Genomic DNA, 23552 nt, shown 5'->3' on the forward strand with positions numbered 1-23552 from the left:
GTTAACAGGATTTAGCCACAGCATGACCCGGCAACTTGGGTTCTTACACTGGCAAAAGCCAGCCGAGCTAACAGGGAGCAACTTATAAAAATGCAAAGACGTACAAGACCAAAACAAACAAAAAAAGAGCATGGCATACTTCTCACAGCAACTCAGCAGGCAAAATACCTTCAAACTGTGTGTTCAGGCCTGCTCCAGGGCCAAGAGGTCTGGGAAATAATTCAATCTTTATGAGCCCTTGGAAATAGAAATGGCGGTTTTATCGGCCTCAGCAGAGTCATGATTCCATGCTCTCTAAACGTCCCTGCACTCAGCCACAAGGGGAACACTATAGCCTCTCCATTCAAACAAGAACAAATTTAACCTTTTATTTTAAACTATTTGACCCAGCAGATCTGGAGAGGATATTGCAATCTCCCTGGAGAGCCAGAGTAACAAGGGTTCAAATCTGTTCAGCCTCAAGACAGTGGTCATTCCCATTTAAAAGAGGTTTTAGTGTATGTCTGTTCCCAGTGCTTGAGTACTAAAAAAAAAAAAAAGTTCATATTGTTATCAGCTATAATAATTCACATGGAACTGTTTAAGGGATGTATTGAGAATAAATTACTTTTTGAAAATTCTTGCCCCTCTGGCATGCCTGGAAGAAAGGTTAATTACTGACCTCATTTTCTGCATCAAGGGCAAATGAGGTTGAATGGTTTTTAAACAGTCAAAGCAAATCATCAATAGATTGTGGGTTGATATCAAGAAAACACTGGCGCCAGGCGCGGTGGCTCATGCCTGTAATCCCAGCACTTTGGGAGGCCGAGGCAGGTGGATCACAAGGTCAGGAGTTCAAGACCAGCCTGGCCAAGATGGTGAAACCCTGTCTCTACAAAAAAATACAAAAATTACCGGGTGTGGTGGCAGGTGCCTGTGATCCCAGCTACTCAGGAGGCTGAAGCAGAGAACTGTTTGAACCCAGGAGGTGGAGGATGCAGTGAGCCAAGATCATGCCACTGCACTCCAGCCTGGGCAACAGAGTGAGACTCCATTTCAAAAAAAAAAAAAAGAAAGAAAACATTGGCAAGGAAACATTTGAGTAAGTAGGTTTTAGGTTTTTCCTAGTGATCCAGGCTACTCCCAGGCAGGTCCGAAGACCTGGGAAGCCCACCTCTGAGGAAGATTCTAGCCTGCCCAGAGTACATCTAAACCCACAAAACCATATATTTGTTTTCCCAGGGTTTTTCTAAGTTAACTCACAAGATCACTCCAGATCACAATTTAGCATCTGTGTCCCTGGAACTAAATTTATATTCCTAAAAGAATCACAGGTGTATTAATTAAGCCAGGAGCTACAAGGTACCATTAATCAACCAGTATTCTATTTCTTGTCAAGTATCCCAATACTTTTTCAAAAGAGGTAAGTCCCAAATATCCTACTGAGCTATTCTGTACTTCAAGATACAAACAAGAATTCAGTTCTTACCACTGCCACTCCAGGGAAGAGTTGGGATACCTGCAGTTTGAGCCACTATGGAAGATGCAATCTTATCCCCTAAAGCCCACATGGCCTGGCTTGGAGGACCTAAAAACAAAACAGGAAAAGAATCCTGACTGTAACACCTTGGCCTCATTTCTGGCACATGTAGTTGCCTTGTATTATAGCTATTTATGTATTTGTCTTGTCCTCCCCCCACCCCTCACATATCAAGGAGATCATAAATTGATTATGGGGACTATTATGCTTTGACTTATCTTTGTACCATCTATAAAACCTAATGTAGTAAGCTTTTTGTGCAGAGTGAGAGCTCAATATATATAAATATATGCTGAATTAAATTTTTGACAAATCCAGCTAGAATGTTATCATTCTTCATGATCCAACTTTACCAGATCAATAAAGTCTCCTTTTTTAAGTCAATATCCTGAAATAAGGACTTTAAAGTTTTAGGATTCAAGTCTGAAATAGTATACCCTCTTTGGTCTTAGGGGAACCCAAAAAGGAGACATCTTTAAAAAGGTTTACAAAACATAATCTTCATTGTTTAAGGTCTCTGAGACAGAGAGAAAAATACTTTGAGCTATATAACCTCTGTTTTTCTCTCTGATAATAATGACAGCAGAAAAGTCAGAAGAAGTGTCTCTCACTTGTAGGAGTATCACCTATATGCTTAAATGCAAAGGTGCTGATTCATATTTAAGGGCACACTTCCAGGGCATCCTGAGTATTCAGTTATCTTCACTATCTAAAAACAGGTCATTTCCCACATGCTTTCTTAAGGTTAGTTGCAAAGTTTTAAAAGGTCAGTGTTTTAGATACCAAAGCCTTCTCCACATCTCCATATCTGACCCAGGGACAGAAAACAAAATCAAGATGAAGTGAGATAAGCAAAATATGAAAAAAATGAAAGAAATGAAGAGGGTTACTCTGAGAGTTAGTAATAGATTGAGGAAAAAAAAAAAAGAGAGAGAGAGAGCCCAGCATATGTTAAACAGAAGAAAATCAGACTATAGAGTAAAATGTGGGCAAAATTGACAGAAAGAAACAGAAAGACAGGGGCAATATGTCAGAACGCCTTACCCATGAAGGCAATGCCATTTTTCAAGAGAAGTTCTGGTAGTTTGGGATTCTCAGAAGCATGACCCCAGCCAGCCCACACTGCCTGCAAGGGAATACAATATAATTCATTCTTAAAATTCATACAAAACCCCCACAAACTGCATGACTCTCTATCCAGGCTGGCCCTGTTTCTTGAGGTACAATAGTTCCACAGCAGCCTAATACTTAATTCAGCTTCTATGCTTGATTGTTGGCAAACTCTTTACAGAGTAACAATAAGTAGTCCATTGTGGCAAGAGCTCTGAAGGGGTCAAAACCAAGTTGAAATTGATACTAAGGTCCAGTTATGCTTGTTGCTCTTTAGGAAACTCAATTCACAGCCTAGGCTGTAAAGGGCGTTTTCTAGAAAAACTGGCTATGTTTCACATATTCAATTACTATGGCCACTCCATTACATCTTTATTGATTACACTGCCATCTAAGTTTAGAGTTTTTTCCTCTTTGGGCTTTAAGGTACCTACCCTAAACTTACTAACACAATGTGACAGGGAAGAAACAGCCTACTTCTTTAATATACCACCATCCTTTAGGCTAATATTCCACAATAAATAGGTAATTTTTACTGGCTCAAAGGTGAGATACCTAGAATAAATAATCTCTGAAAGACGCTTCTAAACCTTCTGTTTGTATTACGTTTACTTTATTTTTAGCCATTCCATTATTTCCATCTTTCTTTTCCTTATTTGGTTTAGTTACCCCATACACAGGCATTTAATAATTTTCAAAAACGATGCTTTACAAAAATGTTCTTCTCTAGATATCCCCTTGTGCCTAACTATAAAATGGCTGAATTTGGTTTTAAAGGACACACTGGCATCTCTTACTTGTACTGGGATCCTTTTAGCAATATCAAGAATTAATTCCACATTTGCATAGTTGTTGTTGTTTGGTCCTCCAGGCACTGGCACATAGTGATCTGCCATCTTAATGTATTCTGAAAATGCAAGCAAATTAATAGAGAACACATGATTGTTTTTTTTCCAGAAATTTAATTGCACAGCAAAACTATGTAAAGGTCAGGGACTATCATAAGTAACCACAGGACAAACAGCATTAGTAGGATAATTTCCAGGACCATTTAGTTCGAGGCTCTTAGTTTGTTAAGTCACAAGCACTAATACGAGTTAATCCCATATTTAGAAGCTCTTATACTAAAACAGCAGTTCTCCAACATTTCACTATGTAATCTTTCTGAGGAATCTTTATGACTTCTATATCAAGGCTGATGTATCTGTCAGTTAGGGGCCCAAGTGCAATTACTCTATTCTGAGAAAAAGTTCTAGTCCTGACATCCTTTGTCTTTAACTGGCACTGGACCTAGAGAAAGCCCTTTTCCTGATACAGAGCCTGAATGGCTTGCAAACTGGCTAAACAAGAAAGGTTAGTTACAAGAGTGTCTGGAAAGAGTTTATCTGGAATACTGAGGGTAACAGGTATTTGAAAGAAACTTTGGAAAGATAATCACTGTCTTATATATATTTGTTATACAGTATTCCCTTTCAAATTTGTTATCTAACATCTCTATTTTCCTATTCTGGCAATGACAATTGTAACAGAAGAGCTACCACATGTAGGGACTGTAACTAGCACTTTATATATACATTATCTCATTTAATTCTCTCATCAACCCAATATATGATATGTGACAGAAAATGATGGCTTGGAGGAGTTAAGTAACTTCCTCAAAGTTCATTTCCACCATTTATATATTTATTTTAGCTTTCAAATTTCAACTCAAGCATCCACCATTATTTACTAATAATAAATTTATTTTATCTTGTTCTTTTTTAAAAATGTAAGTTCCAGGATACATGTGCAGGACATCCAGGTTTGTTACATAGGTAAACGTGTGCCATGGTGGTTTGCTGCACCTATCAGCCCATCACCTAGGTATTAAGCCCCACATGCACTGGTAAAGGACAGGAACAGACAGACACTTCTCAAAAGAAGACATTTATGCGGCCAACAAACATATTTAAAAAAAAACCTCAACATCAGTGATCATTAGAGAAATGCAAATCAAAACCATAATGATATCATCTCACGCCAGTCAGAATGGTGATTATCTTGTTCTTATTTCTAAATGATTTTAAGTCCTTTCTAAAAAAAAATTCTACTAAAAAAAATTCCGCTAGAATTTCTTCAAAATTAAAATAGGCTTATTGTTCTCTTTGATTATAGGAGGGAAAGCATGCGAATTATTAAATAATGTTAGATAATACAACAGAATATAACAATACTATATTTTAAAAGTGAAAATTGGCCAGGCGCAGTGGCTCACGCTAGTAATCCTAGCATTTTGGGAGGCTGAGGTGGGCGGATCACGAGGTCGGGAGATGGACACCATCCTGGCTAACATGGTGAAACCCCGTCTCTACTAAAAATACAAAAAATTAGCCGGGGATGGTGGCACATGCCTGTAGTCCCACCACAGACAGAGTGAGGCTGACAGAGGCTGAGGCAGGAGAATTGCTTGAACCTGGGAGGCAGAGGTTGCAGTAAGCTGAGATCACGCCACTGCACCAACCTGGGTGACAGAGCAAGACTCTGTCTAAAAAAAAAAAAAAAGAAAAAATTAGCTGGGCGTGGTGGTGGGCACCTGTAATCCCAGCCACTCAGGAGGCTGAGGCATGTGAATTGTTTGAACCCAGGAGGCAGGGGTTGCAGTGAGCCGAGATTGTGCCACTGCACTCCAGCCTGGGGGACAGAGTGAGACTCTCACCTATTGTCCCACCTCAAAGACAACCAGTTTATGCTTTATTGTATATAAATATGTATATATATAGGTATATATATGTTTAATTTTTTTATGGATACCTAATATTTCAATAGCCTATATAGTTCATTTGACTACTAACTTATCGATGGAAGTACAGATTATGTATAATTTGAAAAATAATAAAATAATGTGTGTCCCTGTACGGCTGTCCAATTATATCCACAGATATGTTACTAGCAATAAAACTATTGGGTCAAAAGGTATTCATATTTTCAAACTCTCACTAGCAACATGGGTACCAAATACTCTTACCTATGTTAGGTATTATCAATGTTTTCAATTTTGTCAGTTTTGTAAGTTAAAAAAAATCTTTAGTATTGTTTTGGTTTAGATTTCTTTTTTGTTTGTTTGTTTGTTTGTTTTTGAGACTGGATCTCACTCTGACACCCAGACTGGAATGCAGTGGCATGATCATGGCTCACTGCGACCTTGACCTCCCGGGCTCAGGTGATTCTCCCACCTCAGCCTCTGGAGTAGCTGAGACTACAGGCATGCACCTCTATGCCCGGCTAATTTTTGCATTTTTTGTAGAGACAAAGTTTCACCACATTGTCCAGGCTGACCTTGAACTCCTGGGTTCAAGCGATCTGCCTGCCTTGGCCTCCCAAAGTGCTGAGATTATAGGCGTAAGCCACATGCCTGGCCCTCCATACATTTTATCAATAAGGTATAATCTCTTAATCTTAAGGTAGAGTATCTTCACACATAATATGAAGAATAATATGATATCAAGGATTTGCATCAAAATAATTGTGCACGGGGTTAAGAATATAGATGAAACTAGATTAGCCATGAGATGATAATTATTGATATTGCATGACAGGTAGATGGGAAGGGATTCATTATACTCTTCAACTTTTACATAGTTAACACACACACACACACACACACACACACACACACACCAAAAAACACATTCATTTAAAATGCAAATCCTTAGATGTCCAACACACACACATACTCTCCCTAAAAGACAAAGTCGTGCTTTTGAGGATGGAAAACAAGGTCCCCCTTGGCAAATACTATATCACATCTTGTAGCCATCCGTAATTTCTAGAAAACCACTTGTGTCATACCTTTATGCATTTGCATATGCTGTTCTTTCTGTCTGGTACACCCTTCTCTCCCCTCAATTGCTTCACTAACTCTTACTCATTCCTGGTTAGACATCATCTCTTTCAGAAAGCTTTCTCTCTCTTTTTTTTTTTTCGTTGAGACTGAGTCTCGCTTTGTGGCCCAGGCTGGAATGCGGTGGCACTATCTCAGCTCACCACAACCTCCTCCTCCTGGGTTCATGCGATTCTCCTACCTCAGCTTCCAAGTAGCTGGATTTACAGGCGCCAGCACCATGCCCAGCTAATTTTTGTATTTTTAGTGGAGACGGGGTTTCATCATGTTGGCCAGGCTGGTCCCAAACTCCTGACCTCAAGTGATCCACCCACTTCAGCATCCCAAAGTGCTAGGATTACAGGCATGAGCAACCACACTCAGCCTAAGAAAGCTTTCTCTTAAGCCTGCCCCCAAGAATTAGATGTCTCATCTCTGTGTTCTCACTGGACCCTGTGCATGTGTCTTTTATAGCACTTACCTCATTGTATTGAAATCATTTGTTTCCTAGAACAAGATCACATCTTATTCAACTGTCAGTCTCCATGTTAAGTGAATGAATAAATGAATTAATTGGAGTACCAGGTAGAAATGAATGAGGAAAAAGAAACCGGGCCAGGCACGTGGCTTACACCTGTAATCCTAGCACTTTGGGAGGCCGAGGCAGGTGGATCACAAGGTCAAGAGACCCAGACCATCCTCGCAAACATGGTGAAACTCTGTCTCTACTAAAAATACAAAAATTAGCTGGGCATGGTGGCACGCACCTGTAGTCCCAGCTACTTGGGAGGCTGAGGCAGAAGAATTGCATGAACCCGGGAGGCAGAGGTTGCAGTGAGCTGAGTTTGCACCACTGCACTGCAGCCTGGCGACAGAGCAAGACTCCCTCTCAAAAGAAAAAAAAAAACCACGCAAGATAATCTGTATTTATTATAGATGATCTCATCTTTACAATTACCCAGTGAAATAGACATTAGGATCTTCCTTTTATAAGTATGAAACTTGTGGCTCAGAGATGTGAAAGTGTGCATCTAAATGATTTCATATAATAACATGATATAGTTTGAATGTATGTCCCTCACCAAATGTCATGTTGAATTGTAATCCCCAGTCTCGGAAATGGGGCCTGGTAGGAGGTGTTTGGATCATGAGGGCAGCTCCCTCATGAATGGCTTGGGCCATCTCCTTGATGATACGTGAGTTCTCACTCTAAGTTCATATGAGATCTGGTTGTTTAAAAGTGTGTGGCACCCTCCCCACAATTCTCTGTCTTGTTCCTGCTCTGGCTATGTGATGTGCCTACTCCCCCTTCACCTTCCCCCAGGATAGTAAGTGTCCTGAGGCCTCCCCAGAAGCAGAGCAGATGCCAGCACCATGCTTCCTGTAAAGCCTGCAGAATCGTGAGCCAATTAATCCTCTTTTCTTTACAAATTACCCAGCCTCAGGTATTTCTTTATGGCAATGCAAGAATGACCTAATATATAACATTTGCTTTCTAATAAATTGGTGACTTCTCAATTTCTAAATAAGATGATATAATAACCTTTCTTTCTTAGGAATAATCATAATACCATTGTCTCAACAAAGAAAAAACATACGCAGACTAAAATAAGTATAAAAGGATAGCTCTTTTTCGCAGCTTCCTAGGAGTAAAAGATAAAAAAATGTAAAAAAAGATAGCTCTTCACATTATCTGTGGGTACTCTACCTTAAGAGATTATACCTTACTGATAGAAGGTATGGAGAAGAAAGACTAGTCACATCTTTCAGCTATACCAATAGTCTTTATCTACAACTATCAGACCGAGAACCATCTGAGTAAAAAGAATATGTAGACGAATTTATAGAGTGAAACACACTTCAGTCCCAAAAGGCCTCTCCCTCAGGAGGAGAAAAAAAAAAAATCTTAGCCCAAAGTTTTTCTATAATTCAATATAATGCATAAGGAAAAAACAGCATTTCCTTCTAAATCTTTCCACTTACACATTCCAAAGAATGTGGCATAGCAAATATTTAACACTGAAAAAGGCATACACTTGAAAGCCCAAATCAACACTTTTGTTAAATTTCTTCCTACTTAGCCCTAGAACACAGGAATCTGTATTGAGGTTGACTATAGTGCAATCACTTTTATATGCCTATTACTGACACATTTTAAACAGAAATTATTTTAAAAGGATTTTACTTGGAAGTCCTGTGTTTGGGAATCCCCCTAAGTTAACATTCTCCTACTTAAAGGCTGTGCTGTTCGATGTTTTAGTTTTGAGAGTGATGCTTTCATAATGCTAATAACTCACCTGCATTGGCTTTAAGGTCTTCAGGTGTGACCATGACAACGAATCGAATTGCACGTTCATTTCGAAACATTTCATAAGACCACCTACGGATAGACCGCATGCATTTCACTGCTGCAATGCCATTGTTAGCAATAAGAACCTGGGAGGGGGAAGGAGATGGGAAGGGGAGGAAAAGGCAGAAAAAAGCCTTTTTTAATGGAGGAAAAGAGATGAGAGAATTTTTGCATATCTATCTTTCTGTGTAAAAGTCATACTTTCAACCAAGAATTCTTGTTATGGTCCAGACTGTTAGAAACTAGCTTCCCCATCGCCAAGCAGTATCTTTAAATGTTAACTAAGCAAATACTTGAGTATGTGCCAGCTAAAACATACTCCTTTCTAACTTCATTTATTTGAAGGGAAAATTCACAATTACTTAAATCCTGTGACTTTGTGAATTATTCTACCATACTACCATATCAATTACTAGGGAACAGAAGACAATGAAATTCAGAGGGATGATATATTATGTAATCAGGAATGGGGAAAGGCCAACCAGTGCAGGGCCATGCACTCTTTTCTGTTGCAATAAAATGAGGTACAGAGCACTGAGCATGTTTAAAAACCCTGGTATTAGTTACTTTTCTCCAAAATGCTGAACTCCAATACCTTAGAATTGTAGAGAATGCCTCAGAAAGAATGGTCACTGCTGTAGAAAAATCTAATAATCCTGAGACTTTCTGTAAACAAACCTTTCATCTCCTTACCTATCTTGCAGTCATGCCTCTAAGGATAACATAGACTAATAGACACATACTCTGTCTTTATTGGAAGACTAATAAAAGGATGCTGATGAAGTAATACTTTTAGGAGTGGAAATACAGGTCCCCATCCTTTAATCGTTTAATCACTGGAAGCTATTTCAGCCAAGTCATCCTCTCAGCTCTGACATGGTTTAGATAAAAGTGACACGGAATTACATTTCAAAATACCTGGAATCTCTAAGTATATCATGTGGTATATTCCCTTGAAACATCTCAAATACTTGGTGGAAGCCAGTAAGTCACAGTGTATCAAACTCTTTAAGCCTTCTCTTCTGAAACTCTCTCTACTCCCTTAGCTTTCAATCCAATGCTGTGGCATATTATCTCCCCACCAGCACCCACAAGCTAATCAATTCTTCATACTCTGTCGGATCAGTGCAGCCCCACCCTGTAAAACCACAAGATCTTTCAAAAACGTGTTTTGTTTTGAGACAGGGTCCCTCTGTCGCCCACGTTGGAGTGCAGTGGCACAATCCATAGCTCACTGCAACCTTGAACTCCTGGGCTCAAGTGATCCTTCCATTTCAGCCTCCCAAGTTGCTAGGATTCAAAAATAACTTTATGAGCACCATTTTAACTCCTTAATTAGCTATGATTAAATTATCTGTGGTAAATACATATTATAAGAAAACAGTAAAATTATATTAATAGGATGCTAGGGAGGCAGAAAGGCTATAATTCACATAAAGAGGCAAAGCCTCTGAGAATCTAAATATCAATTGGGAGCAAATCTAGACAACAAATCTAGGCAAGCATTGAATCCTATGTGCTTCTGACAAAATAATTCAGCAAGTTACAACTTACCTTCTCAATCACTTTATTTCCCCCAAAGCGAGTAACAAATTCTGCTGGAGAAGCCACAGTGAAATCTCGTTGAGAATCTATTTTCTTTCTGTCTCGGCCCTGCTTTACTAGGTGCAAGCCAGACATGCTGGACCTATAAAAATACAGAAGCCATAAAAACACCACCTATATTTTCTGGAGACCTGCTTTTCACTACCATACCCATAACAGTACTTTCACAACTGCATCCTGTGAAGACTGCATGCTGGCAGGTCACGTACTTTTCAAATAAAAGAAAAGAAAATGATTCTTGCTTGTGGAAATTTAAGAAAAAAAAGAGCGTTTCTGAATAATAAAAGATAGTATCAAGGTTTACCAGCAGATGCCATCACAAAGAGATAGGCAAAGGATAGACGGTAGAAATAATAGACTCAGAGACCGTTAAAGCCAAAAAACAAGTTACCAGGGTTGTTTCTGGATCGTGACTCTGGTGTGCAGATGAACTTCACCTCTGTATCTCTGACTTCTATCTTTCTTATGACCTGTAACTCCACATTTTAAAACTGCCTACTAAACGTTTTACCTGGGTATCCCCTAGGTATTTCAAAATCAACAACTCCAAAACAAAATTCTTTACAAGGCAGCATAATATGCCATATTTAATCAGTTTTAAGGTTCTACTTCTTTTCTTTTTACTTTAAAAAAATCTCCTAGGCCAGGTGCTGTGGCTCATGCCTGTAATCCCAGCACTTTGGGAGGCTGAGATGACAGGATGGCTTGAGACCAGGAATTCAAGACCAGCCTAGGCAACATGGCAAAACCCTGTCTATAAAACAAATACAAAAATTAGCTGGCACAGTCGTGTGTGCCTGTAGCCCCAGTTACTTGGGGTGGGGTGGGGGGCAGCTGAGGCAGGTGAATTGCTTGGGCATGGGTGGTCGAGGCTGCAGTAAGTCATAGTCGTGCTACTGCACTCCAGCCTGGGTGACAGAATGATATGGGTGTCTCAAAAAAAAAAAAAAAAAAAAAAAAAAAAAAAAAAACTGAAATTGGTATGTATTTTACAATTGATGCCTTATTAAATTGGCAGTACTGTTTTTGTTGTTGTTTTGTGCCAGAGTCTTGCTCTGTCGCCCAGGTTGGAATGCACTGGCCAGATCTCGACTCACTATAACCTTCAACTCCCAGGTTCAAGCGATTCTCCTGCCTCAGCCTGCAGAGTAGCTGAGACTGTAGGCGCGTGCCACCACACCTGGCTAATTTTTGTATTTTTAGTAGAGACAAGGTTTCGCCATGTTGACCAGGCTGGTCTCGAACTCCTGACCTCAGGTGATCCGCCCACCTCGGCCTTCCAAAGTGTTGTGATTACAGGCATGAGCCACCGTGCCTGGCCGGCAGTACTGTATTTTTTCCTTAGTGGTACATAAAATAACAGCATTTCTAACGATCAATGGCACCTTGGATTAGACAAAATATGATAGTGGAAACAGCACAGGCCTGAGTTTACATTCCAGATCTGTCCACTTAAATGATCTTTTGCAAATAATTTAACCTTCTCAGCTTCAGTGTTCTCTTTGTAAAATATGCATAATATTCACTGTCCCGGTTATTTACCTATTGTCTCTCAGCTCCAAACCTACCCTTTTATGCTGTGCTCTGTGACAACGGGGCCAAGATTCTGCAAACTTCATTTCCAAGACTCCTTTGCTAGCTCCTTCCTGTTCTGTTCACCAAACCGGAAGGCAGAAAGGTAAGAAAAGGGCCTTCCTTCCTATTTCCCAGCTGTTATCAGCATTGCTCCAGCTGTAACAGAGACTTAATTCCAGTCTCTAGCTTCTTTCAACAGTCTGGTGAAAAGCCATAGAGGTACCAGCAACAGTGGGTTGTGGCTCTTTGGCAGTCAGAATATCAACCTTGCCATGCTCACTCATCCTCTGGACCTCACTGCCTGGGCCTATCAATCACCTGTCAGGCCAAGGATCTGAGTACCAGCTACTCAAAGCTTATGCCCAGAGGTCCAGGCACCAGCCCTCCAGGGGACCTCCACCAAGCTCCTAGGTTCTGGTAACACTACCTCCCTTTTGTTCTCCCAGACTTACGGGTGATAGCCACTTCCTCTAGTTATTAACTCTGGGGTACCTCAGAGTGCCTTTTTTGTTGTTGTTCTTTTATTCTTCTAACACCCAATTATGCAATTCTCACTATTGAATGTTCTCTGTTTATAACACCTAGTACAATTTATTTTCCTTTTGACTGCACCTTGACTGATAGACCCCCCAAAAGAGTGTTCAGAGGATTAAATAAGATAGTGGATATAAGCTCTTTTGTACACTGTTCGATAGACAGTTGTTTTCTTTTCCTATTCCCACCTTTTCTTCCTTTCCCTTACAATTTAAACTTGATGGGGCAGTAAGGTATCTTTTCAAAATAAGAAGGTATGATTAAAATCTTCCTACATGCAGCAAAATATCTAGATTTCTGTGCACATACATAGTTTTACATATACACATATAAATGAGATCAGTCTTTCTTTCTTCTCTGAGTGTCTCTATGCATAAAACTCAATGAGTGGGCATTTTCCCTACACTTCACATGACTTAGTGTGGCTCTTAACTTGCAAAACCACCACCTACGGGAGTATAACAAGAAGGGACAAGGCCAGGCACGGTGGCTCACACCTGTAATCCCAGCACTTTGGGAGGCCGAGGCAGGCGGATCACTTGAGGCCAGGAGTTCTAGACCAGCTTGGCCAACATGGCGAAACCATGTCTCTACTAAAAAAAAAAAAAAAAAAAAAATAGCCAGGCATGGTGGTGCACATCTGTAATCCCAGCTACTCAGGAGGCTGAGGTGGGAGAATCACTTGAACCCAGGAGGCAGAGGTTGCAGTGAGCAGAGATCAAGCCACTGCACTCCAGCCTGGGCGACAGAGCGAGACTCTGTCTCAAAAACAAAAAGACAAAAAAAACCCACAAAAAAACAAAAAAAAACAAGAAGGGACAGTTCAGAGTCTAGCAGCTACTTTGCCTACTAGACTTATGGATAGCCGTAAAAAAGGCTATGCATTCTGCTGTTGGCACTCAATATAAAATGCTCTGTACCCTTCTTAGAGACTGACATTTCAAGCTAGTCAATCTATTAAAATTTTCTTCATCCTTTTCTATCCAGGTATTTAGTTATACTGCATCTGGAGTGGAACTTTAAAGTTAAGAGGCACCTTATAGAAAAAGAGGCCCAGAAGGAGAATGATTTGTCTAAGGTCACAAAGGAAGTCTGTAGCATATATAGACCAGAAAATCAGGTTTCATGGTCATTTCAATGTTCTTCCAATTACACTATGCAACATATCTAATGATAATAAACACCAGAGGTCTAAAAACAGTGCCAGTGTACATGTTTTGTTTCACTTTTTTAATCGTTTCATTCTTCTTTCATACATTCTTTTTAATTTTTTTATTATTGCATATGTTTTTAAATAAATAAAAATTACCTTTCTGTCCTTAACTTTGTCATGAACCTACTTCTTTTGGGCCCCAAGTCCATGGATCATTATCAGTGTATCAGACTGGGCAATAACACGAATGAATCTCAAAAACCTCATGTTCAGAGAAGGAAACCAGACACAAAAAAGTATATACCATATGACTCCATTTATATGACAAGGATAACTAATCTACAGTGCAGAACACGAATCAGTGGGCTGGAGCTGTAGGAACCGACGCAAGAGAGTATGGGAATGATGGAAATGTTCTATATCTTGATCTTGTAGTAATGGTTACACGGGTAGATATATGTGTTAAAACCATCAAACTACATAATTTTAAAAGGTGAACTTGGCCTGGTACATTGGTTCACACGTGTAAACCCAGCACTTTGGGAGGGCAAGGCAGAAGGATTACTTGAGCCCAGGAGTTCAAGACCAGCCTGGGTAACACAGAAAGAGCTCATCTATACAAAAAAATCAAAAAATTAGCTTCCTCCCTCCCTCCCTCCCTCCCTCCCTTCCTTCCTTTCTTTCTTTCTTTTCTCTCTGTGGCCCAGGCTGCAATCTACTCGGCTAGCTGCTGCCCGCGCCGCGGACTGCCTGGGACTGCCGCCGTGCACCACCGCTGCCTGCTTTTTCTCCTTTGGCTGCAGGCGCGCGTTCGCCATCTTGGCCACGCTGGTTGCCAGCTCCTGACGCCGAGTGCTCTGCCCGCCTCAGCCTCCCGAGGTGCTGGGACTGCAGACGGAGTCTCGCTCACCCGGTGCTCGGTGTTGCCCGGGCTGGAGTGCGGTGGCGTGGTCTGGGCTCACAGTAGCCTCCGCCTCCCAGCAGCCTGCCTTGGCCTACCAGGGTGCTGGGATTGCAGCCCCTGCCCGGCCGCCGCCCCGTCTGGGAGGTGGGGAGCGTCTCTGCCCGGCCGCCCCTCTGCCCGGCCTCCCCATCTGGGAAATGAGGAACGCCTCTGCCCGGCCACCCATCGCCTGGGAAGTGAGGAGCGCCTCTGCCCGGCCACCCATCGTCTGGGAGGTGAGGAGCGCCTCTGCCCGGCTGCCCCGTCTGGGAAGTGAGGAGCGCCTCTGCCCGGCCACCCACCGTCTGGGAAGTGAGGAGCGCCTCTGCCCGGCCGCCCCATCTGGGAAGTGAGGAGCGCCTCTGCCCGGCCACCCATCGTCTGGGAAGTGAGGAGCGCCTCAGCCCGGCCACCCATCGTCTGGGAAGTGAGGAGCGCCTCTGCCCAGCCACCTATCGTCTGGGAAGTGAGGAGCGCCTCTGCCCGGCCACCTATCGTCTGGGAGGTGAGGAGCGCCTCTGCCCGGCCGCCCCGTCTGGGAGGTGAGGAGCGCCTCTGCCCGGCCGCCCCATCCGGGAGGAAGTGAGGAGCGCCTCTGCCCGGCCGCCCCGTCCGGGAAGAAGTGAGGAGCGTCTCTGCCCGGCCGCCCTGTCCGGGAAGAAGTGAGGAGCGCCTCTGCCCAGCCGCCCCGTCTGGGAAGTGAGGAGAGCCTCTGCCCGGCCGCCCCGTCTGGGAAGTGAGGAGAGCCTCTGCCCGGCCACCTATCGTCTGGGAAGTGAGGAGCGCCTCTGCCCGGCCACCCACCGTCTGGGAAGTGAGAAGCGCCTCTGCCCGGCCGCCCCGTCTGGGAAGTGAGGAGCGCCTCTGCCCGGCCACCCATCGTCTGGGAAGTGAGGAGAGCCTCTGCCCGGCCACCCACCGTCTGGGAAGTGAGGAGCGCCTCTGCCCGGCCACCCATCGTCTGGGAAGTGAGGAGCGCCTCTGCCCGGCCACCCCGTCTGGGAAGTGAGGAGCGCCTCTGCCCGGCCACCCATCATCTGGGAAGTGAGGAGCACCTCTGCCCGGCCGCCCCGTCTGGGAAGTGAGGAGCGCCTCTGCCCGGCCGCCCCGTCTGGGAAGTGAGGAGCGCCTCTGCCTGGCCACCCACCGTCTGGGAAGTGAGGAGCGCCTCTGCCCGGCCGCCCCGTCTGGGAAGTGAGGAGCGCCTCTGCCCGGCCACCCATCGTCTGGGAAGTGAGGAGCGCCTCTGCCCGGCCGCCCCGTCTGGGAAGTGAGGAGCGCCTCTGCCCGGCCACCCACCGTCTGGGAAGTGAGGAGCGCCTCTGCCCGGCCGCCCCGTCTGGGAAGTGAGGAGCGCCTCTGCCCGGCCACCCACCGTCTGGGAGGTGAGGAGCGCCTCTGCCCGGCCACCCACCGTCTGGGAAGTGAGGAGCGCCTCTGCCCGGCCACCCACCGTCTGGGAAGTGAGGAGCGCCTCTGCCCGGCCGCCCCGTCTGGGAAGTGAGGAGCGCCTCTGCCCGGCCGCCCCGTCTGGGAAGTGAGGAGTGCCTCTGCCCGGCCACCCACCGTCTGGGAAGTGAGGAGCGCCTCTGCCTGGCCACCCCGTCTGGGAAGTGAGGAGCGCCTCTGCCCGGCCACCCATCGTCTGGGAAGTGAGGAGCGCCTCTGCCCGGCCACCCATCGTCTGGGAAGTGAGGAGCGCCTCTGCCCGGCCACCCATCGTCTGGGAAGTGAGGAGCGCCTCTGCCCGGCCACCCATCGTCTGGGAAGTGAGGAGCGCCTCTGCCCGGCCACCCATCGTCTGGGAAGTGAGGAGCGCCTCTGCCCGGCCACCCACCGTCTGGGAAGTGAGGAGCGCCTCTGCCCGGCCGCCCCGTCTGGGAAGTGAGGAGCGCCTCTGCCCGGCCGCCCCGTCTGGGAAGTGAGGAGCGCCTCTGCCCGGCCACCCATTGTCTGGGAAGTGAGGAGCGCCTCTGCCCGGCCGCCCCGTCTGGGAAGTGAGGAGCGCCTCTGCCCGGCCACCCATTGTCTGGGAAGTGAGGAGCGCCTCTGCCCGGCCACCCATCGTCTGGGAAGTGAGGGGCGCCTCTGCCCGGCCACCTATCGTCTGGGAAGAAGTGAGGAGCGCCTCTGCCCGGCCACCTATCGTCTGGGAAGAAGTGAGGAGCGCCTCTGCCCTGCCGCCCCATGTCTGGGAAGAAGTGAGGAGCGCCTCTGCCCGGCCGCTCCATCTGGGAGGTCTACCACGGAGGCCAGAAGCAATGTGGGGGCTGGACGTGGTGGCTCACGCCTGTGGTCCCGGCACTCTGGGGGGCGAGGCGGGTTGATCACTTCGGGCTAGGAGTTCGAGACCAGCCTGGCCAACATGGCGAAACATGAAAAATACAACAGACAAACCAACCAACCAACTCAGTGACAACAAAACAGGTCTACCCTGGAGTCATACTCTAATTTTTTCTATTTTCCTCCCTTTCTGATCCTTTATCCCACTTTCTTTTTCTTCCTCTTCCTTCTCCCTCTTCTTTGTCAAATAGAGGATTGAGTTATTATCACTGATCCATATAAAGTCCCTCTCTCATTTATTTTAACTCCCACCCCCCATTTCTATTCCCCGACTTCCCATGTGTAACCTTCCTAATATGTTTGATACGTATCTTTTTGTTTGTATGTATTTTTAGAAAATGTTTATTGTTTTTGTATGCAAAAAAAAAATAAAAAGAAAATGAAAAAAAAAATCAAAAAATTAGCCGGCCTTGGTGGCACACGCCTATAGTCCCAGCTACTTAGGAGTCTGAGGTGGGAGAATCACTTGAGCCAGGAAGACTAGGCTGCAGTAAGCTATGATCACACCACTGCACTCCAGCCTAGGTGACAGAGTGAGATCCCAACCCCACTCCACCAAAAAAAAAAAAGGGTAAACTTTACTATACTTAAATTATACCTCAACAAACCTGACTTTTGAAAATACTCATTTAACTGCCAGGCATGGTGGCTCCCACCTGTAATCCCAGCACATTGGGAGGCTGAGGCAGATGGATCACTTGAGGTCAGGAGTTCGAGACCAGCCTGACCAATATGGTGAAACCCCGTCTCTACTAAAATTACAAAAATTAGCCGGGCGTGGTGGCAGGCGCCTGTAGTCCCAGCTACTCGGGAGGCTGAGCAGGAAAATCGCTTGAACCCGGGAGACAGAGGTTGCAGTGAGCCGAGATCACGCCACTGCACTCTAGCCTAGGCAACAGAGTTAGACTCCATCTCAAAAAAAAAAACAAAAAAATCATTTAACTGTCCACATAAAACAGGTATATTTGGCTGTAAATTATTCCTCAATAAAGTTGGCTTTTAAACAACTGTTACTAATGGTATGGAAAGGCAACACAGAGAATAAGGCTAAGGAAGTACCCACACCTTGAAAATCGGCAACTATAAGTATGGCACAATCAAACATTTCTTCATCTGTCCTCATTATCTTCAACCCTCTGGGCACCTCCACTTCATATCCCACAAGTATTTCAAAGTCTGAGGATACAAAAATGTCAATCAAAATGCAAACTAGGACTGATCTTCTTAGGAACTTCCATTTTTCCATTACCCCATATACATTTAGATACCTAACCAATACCATGTGCTCTCCGGCAGAAATATAATCTACTCTATCACAACTTGGCTTTCTCAACAACAGGAATTCACCACTGCATTATAGTATTTTTGTCAGTACTACTCCAATTCATTCTTCAAAATGCAACTAAACTGTCAGTGCTCCCAGTGAGCCTTTGCTGATACTGATCCTTCCAACTTCACCCCTTAAGGAGGTAGATAACTGAGCTTCCTCTGTGCCACACCAGAACATGCACTTACATCTTTCCTCCCAATCACACTGGACTGTTACATGAGTTTAACACATCTGTTTTCCCTGATAAATAGTGTGTGTTCCTTGAGGTCAGATACTCTTATTCATCCCTTGAGGTCAGAGATTCTTATCTATTGCTGTATCTCCAGCACCAAAGGGTACCTGGCACAGACAGAAACTGCTCAAACATCTTTGGGTTTTTTTTTTTTTAGACAGTCTCACTCTGTCACCCAGGCTGGAGTGCAGTGGTCCAATCTCGGCTTATTGCAACCTCCGCCTCCCAGGTTCAAGTGATTCTTGTGCCTCAGCCTCCCAAGTAGCTGGAATTACAGGCATGTGCCACCACGGTCGACTAATTTTTTCTATTTTTAGCACGGACGGGGTTTCACCATGTTGGCCAGGCTGGTCTCAGATTCCTGGTCTCAAGTTATCTGCCCACCTCAGCCTTCCAAAATGCTGGGATTACAAGTGGGAGCCACCACACCTAGCCTGCTCAAACATTTTTGAATGGTGATTATTATTTATTAATTATTGACAACTACACAAAGTAACACTATTTCTGAGTACTCGCTATGGGACAGACACTATGCTAAGCTCTTTACATGTATTGGTGTATTAATCCTCACAATAATGCTATGATGTTTGAGCACCATTTTACAAGTGAGGCTCAGCGGGATTAGGTAACTTGCCCATGATCATTCACACAGCCAGACGTAACAAAACACATCTGAATCCAACCTTTCTGACTCTAACTCCTTGAACTTGATATCCTACAATACTGCCTTAAGTTAACCTGCACTGAATATAGTCACAGTTAATTATTCACTGTATATCCATGTAAAGAATTATGTTTTTAGAGCAGGGGTATCCAATCTTTTGGCTTCCCTGGGCCACATTGGAAGAAGAAGAATTGTCTTGGGCCACATATAAAATACGCTAACACTGGCGGGCACAGTGGCTTGTGCCTGAATTCCAGCACTTTGGGAAACTGAGGTAGGTGGACCACGAGGTCAAGAGATCAAGGCCATCCTGGCCAACATGGTGAAACCCCATCTCTACTAAAAATACAAAAAATTAGCCGGGCGTGGTGGTGTGTGCCTGTAGTCCCAGCTACTTGGGAAGCGGAGGCAGGAGAACCGCTTGAACCCGGGAGGCGGAGGTTGCAGTGAGCCGAGATCACGCCACTACACTCCAGCCTGGCAACAGAGCAAGACTCCGTCTTAAAAAAAAAAAAAAAAAAGAAACACACTAACACTAATGATAGCTGATGAGAAACACATACACACACACACACACACACACATCTCATATTTGTTTTTGTTTTTGTTTTGAGATGGAGTTTTGCTCTTGTTGCCCAGGCTGGAGTACAATGGTGCGATCTCGGCTCACCGCAACCTCCGCCCTCCTGGGTTCAAGCGGTTCTCCTGCCTCAGCCTTCCCGAGTAGCTGGGATTACAGGCATGCGCCACCATGCCCGGCTAATTTTGTGTTTTTAGTAGAGATGGGGTTTCTCTGTGTTGGTCAGGCTGGTCTCGAGCTCCCAACCTCAGGTGATCCACCCGCCTCGGCCTCCCAAAGTGCTGGGATTACAGGCATGAGCCACCACACCTGGTCAAAAATCTCGTAATATTTTAAGCAAGTTTACGAATTTGTGTTGGGCCTCATCCAAAGCTGTCCTGGGCTACATGCAGTCCATGGGCAGTGGTTTGGACGAGCTTACTTTAGAGCAAATACCAGGTGATGTTTCTTTAAAACAGTTTTTGGAGAACAAATTTCTTAGATCTTTGCTGCCCATGTCTTCCAATGTTTACATATAAGCCCCAAATATATGCCGGTCATATTAACCATTACAAATCTCAATTCTCTCAAGAACTGAAAGAACGCCTGATGATGTTATTAAATAAATGACTGATACGATTATACTAATCTGAGACAACATATACTAAATAAATGTAGTCTTAAAGTTATCAAAAAATTAAGATAAAATGAAACATGAAGGAAAGGGCAAGAGTAAAAGGCAATGCCTTTTAGGAGAAATTTTTTTTTCATTGAAACTGTAAAAATGTGAAGATACTAGAATGTTAATGTGACTGCTCTAAGAAGTAATTTTTTAATGTTGCACAAAACGTAGTATGAATTTCATATATTCAATGAAAAATGTGCTTATGCATCTAATAAGCAAAGTTGAACTACCCTTGCAGAAATGTATTACCTGTTCAATGGCCTAAGGGATAATAGGTAATTTTAAAGAGGGTGATACGAGCATTTGTAAAGCTCTGTATAACTGTATAACATCATGTAAATTCGTATGATTTTGTTTTGTGAATATAGTTTCAACTTGCTAAGTAAAGCAATAAGGGGCAAACACTAAACTTACTACTTAAAAAGCATTAAACAGACTTTGTAATGATAGTCTTTCAAGGTTTACCCTTGCTGCCATTATGCTGCTATGAAATTCTCAAAGCATCTTGAGAAAAACAAGCTTTGATTCCCCTTGGAACTTTCTGAACAGGGCAAAGTATATAAAGTCCTCTCAAGCGAAAGCCAGAAGTTAACAAAAAAAGGCATTCTTTAACTTAAGCAAGTTAAAAGAAAGATCAGACTTTAAACATAAGCATTTTTCTGTGCATCATCCTGGAAGATTTCAAAATGAAAAGAAGAGAATAAAAAAGGATAAAGAGTATAAGAAAGGCCAGGTGTGGTGGCTTACACCTGTAATCTCAGCACCTTGGGAGGCCAAGGTGGGCGGATGGCTTGAAGCCAGGAATTCAAGGCCAGCCTTGCCAACATGGCAAAACCACATCTCTACTAAAAAAAAAAAAAAATACAAAAATTAGCTGGGCATGGTGGTGTGCCTGTAGTCCCAGCTACTCGGGAAGCTGAGACAGGAGAATCGCTTGAATCTGGGAGGCAGAGGTTGCAGTGAGCTGAGATCGTACCACTGCACTCCAGCCTGGGCGACAGAGCAAGACTTGGTCTCAAAAAAAAAGAAATTGACTCTAGGCAAATGACCAATAAGTACTCCAGTGCCGGCACTATCCATACAAAACAGGAAACAAAGTGTGAAGCAATGCAAGCACATATGTGAAATTTGGCTCCACACTAAATCCAGCTTTATGATTAACTAGATATTTAAAAAAATTGGCAAACTGCCAACATTTTTTTACAATACTTATTTTTACTTTAATCAAGACTAAGAACTTTAACTATAAAAATGTTAATTAGCCAAATTTCTCCAGTTCTCTATCAGGTTTTAAGAAATATTTTATTATCTAAACTTTTCCATGTCTTTCTCCCCTCCTTACCGGTTCCTTACTACATTGTTTCATAAATAACCTTTCAAATCTGTATAATTGAACTAACTTTTAGATAACTTCTGAATTAGACAAAATTATTATTTTTTCTCACTAATCACACACTTTCTGGCACATTTTGTATACAGAATCATGTGTTAACTAGAATTCTTATCCTTAGTAACCTAAAACTTTAGTGAAACCCGAAAAAGCAAGAATCCTGAACCATCAGAGATAAAAGCATTATAGATAAGAACAATTCCACAATTTTTAGAAACATATTTCCCCATGTCACAACCTTTTCTTAATTGGAACTGACCCAGATATTCAATGAGCATCAAAAATAATTTTAGGATTTTTTTTTTTTTTTTTTTTTTTTTGAGACAGTCTTGCTCTGTCCCCCAGGCTGGAGTGCAGTGGTGTAATCTCAACTCACTGTAACCTCCTCTTCCCAGATTCAAGCAATTCTCCAGCCTCAGCCCCCGAGTAACTGGGATTACAGGCACACACCACTATGCCCAGCTAATTTTTGTATTTTCAGTAGGGATGGGGTTTCGCCACACTGGCCAGGCTGGTCTCGAACTCCTGATCTCAGGTGATCCACCCTCCTTGGCCTTCCAAAGTGCTGGGATTATAGGCATGAGCCACCCCGCCTGGCCAAGATTTTAATTTACGCAAAAAGATTACCTAAAACATTTATCCCATTCACTGTACTCAATTCTTTCATGTTTAACAGTTTATTTAGATAACTTCTATAAACGGAGATATCAGACACTATCATTTAAAGTTAGTTATTTCCTTGCTAACCATGTTTTTAATAGCCAGTGAACATAAGCTGCTCACCTAAACCTAAGTAACAGCCTTAAAGGTAAATACATTGGTATTTTTTTTTTTGCCAGTAACTCAGAAGACTTAGCTAACAACATTAAGTTACTCTCATTTGTTGAAAAAAAAAAAGGCACACAAACCAAGATCATTTTGTTTGGGCTAAGTTAGTAGTTTTATAACCTTCTATGCCAAACATTGACATCTCAAAATATTTAGCAAAGACAAATATAAAATCCAGACAAAAAATGTATTCTGACAATTCTGAAGGCATTTCTAGTTTTATTTTACTAATAACTTTAAAGCCAGCTTGTTTAGTAAAGTTATACTTAAGTCACATGAACTTGAAAATTGCTTAGACTTATTTACTTAATTTTTAAGTGCTCTTTTATTCATAAGCCAATTTGGTAGACACGACATGTAACAATAAGTGTGCATACAAGTAAACACACGTAGACATGTATAGATGCACACAAATGAAGATTCAATCACTTTTAACTTGGAATCTTAAGGCATGAGATAGCAATACAAGCTTGGGGGGTTTTACTTTGTTTGCCCCAATAGATAATCCAATGAAGGCTGTGAACCAAAATTTCAGATAAAGCATAGTTTGACATATGCAACTCCACCCCACTTTCCCATTCAACAGCAAGCTCCAGATTCCAAACAATATTGGAGCCAAACAGTATTACAACTGCAAGAGAAAATTCTAAGGAGGGCTTAATACTAGACCTCAGAACTCTGCCTAGGGTGTCCCCTTTAGAGAAGTTGAGGTCTGGAGGATCCCTGGGCCATCCCCCTTTGGGGTCCAGTCTTAGAGTGTCAGACATCTCTGACCTTAGGTGGGCACTGGTGCTGCTTAGCATGTTTTCCCTTCAGAGGCGATGGCCTACGATGAGGTTTCCTTCTGTCCCTGGATGAAGGCCTGGACTTCTG

At 43.3% G+C, this 23552-nt stretch overlaps 1 protein-coding gene across 5 annotated transcripts in view; it reads right to left on the bottom strand.

Annotated features, from left to right (window-relative positions):
* Positions 1-23552, bottom strand: part of ACACA (acetyl-CoA carboxylase alpha) — a 337027-nt gene that overhangs the window by 190721 nt on the left and 122754 nt on the right. For all 5 annotated transcript variants that reach the window (XM_030808066.1, XM_030808070.1, XM_030808067.1 and 2 more), the window contains 5 exons: positions 10393-10525; positions 8786-8924; positions 3427-3536; positions 2564-2645; positions 1469-1567 (listed from right to left, as the gene is read on the bottom strand). In XM_030808066.1, coding sequence (XP_030663926.1) covers positions 1469-1567; positions 2564-2645; positions 3427-3536; positions 8786-8924; positions 10393-10525 — 563 coding nt within the window. The remainder of the gene's footprint in view (positions 1-1468; positions 1568-2563; positions 2646-3426; positions 3537-8785; positions 8925-10392; positions 10526-23552) is intronic.

Source organism: Nomascus leucogenys, unplaced genomic scaffold, assembly GCF_006542625.1.
Source record: "Nomascus leucogenys isolate Asia unplaced genomic scaffold, Asia_NLE_v1 Super-Scaffold_258, whole genome shotgun sequence".
Taxonomy (NCBI): Eukaryota; Metazoa; Chordata; class Mammalia; order Primates; family Hylobatidae; genus Nomascus; species Nomascus leucogenys.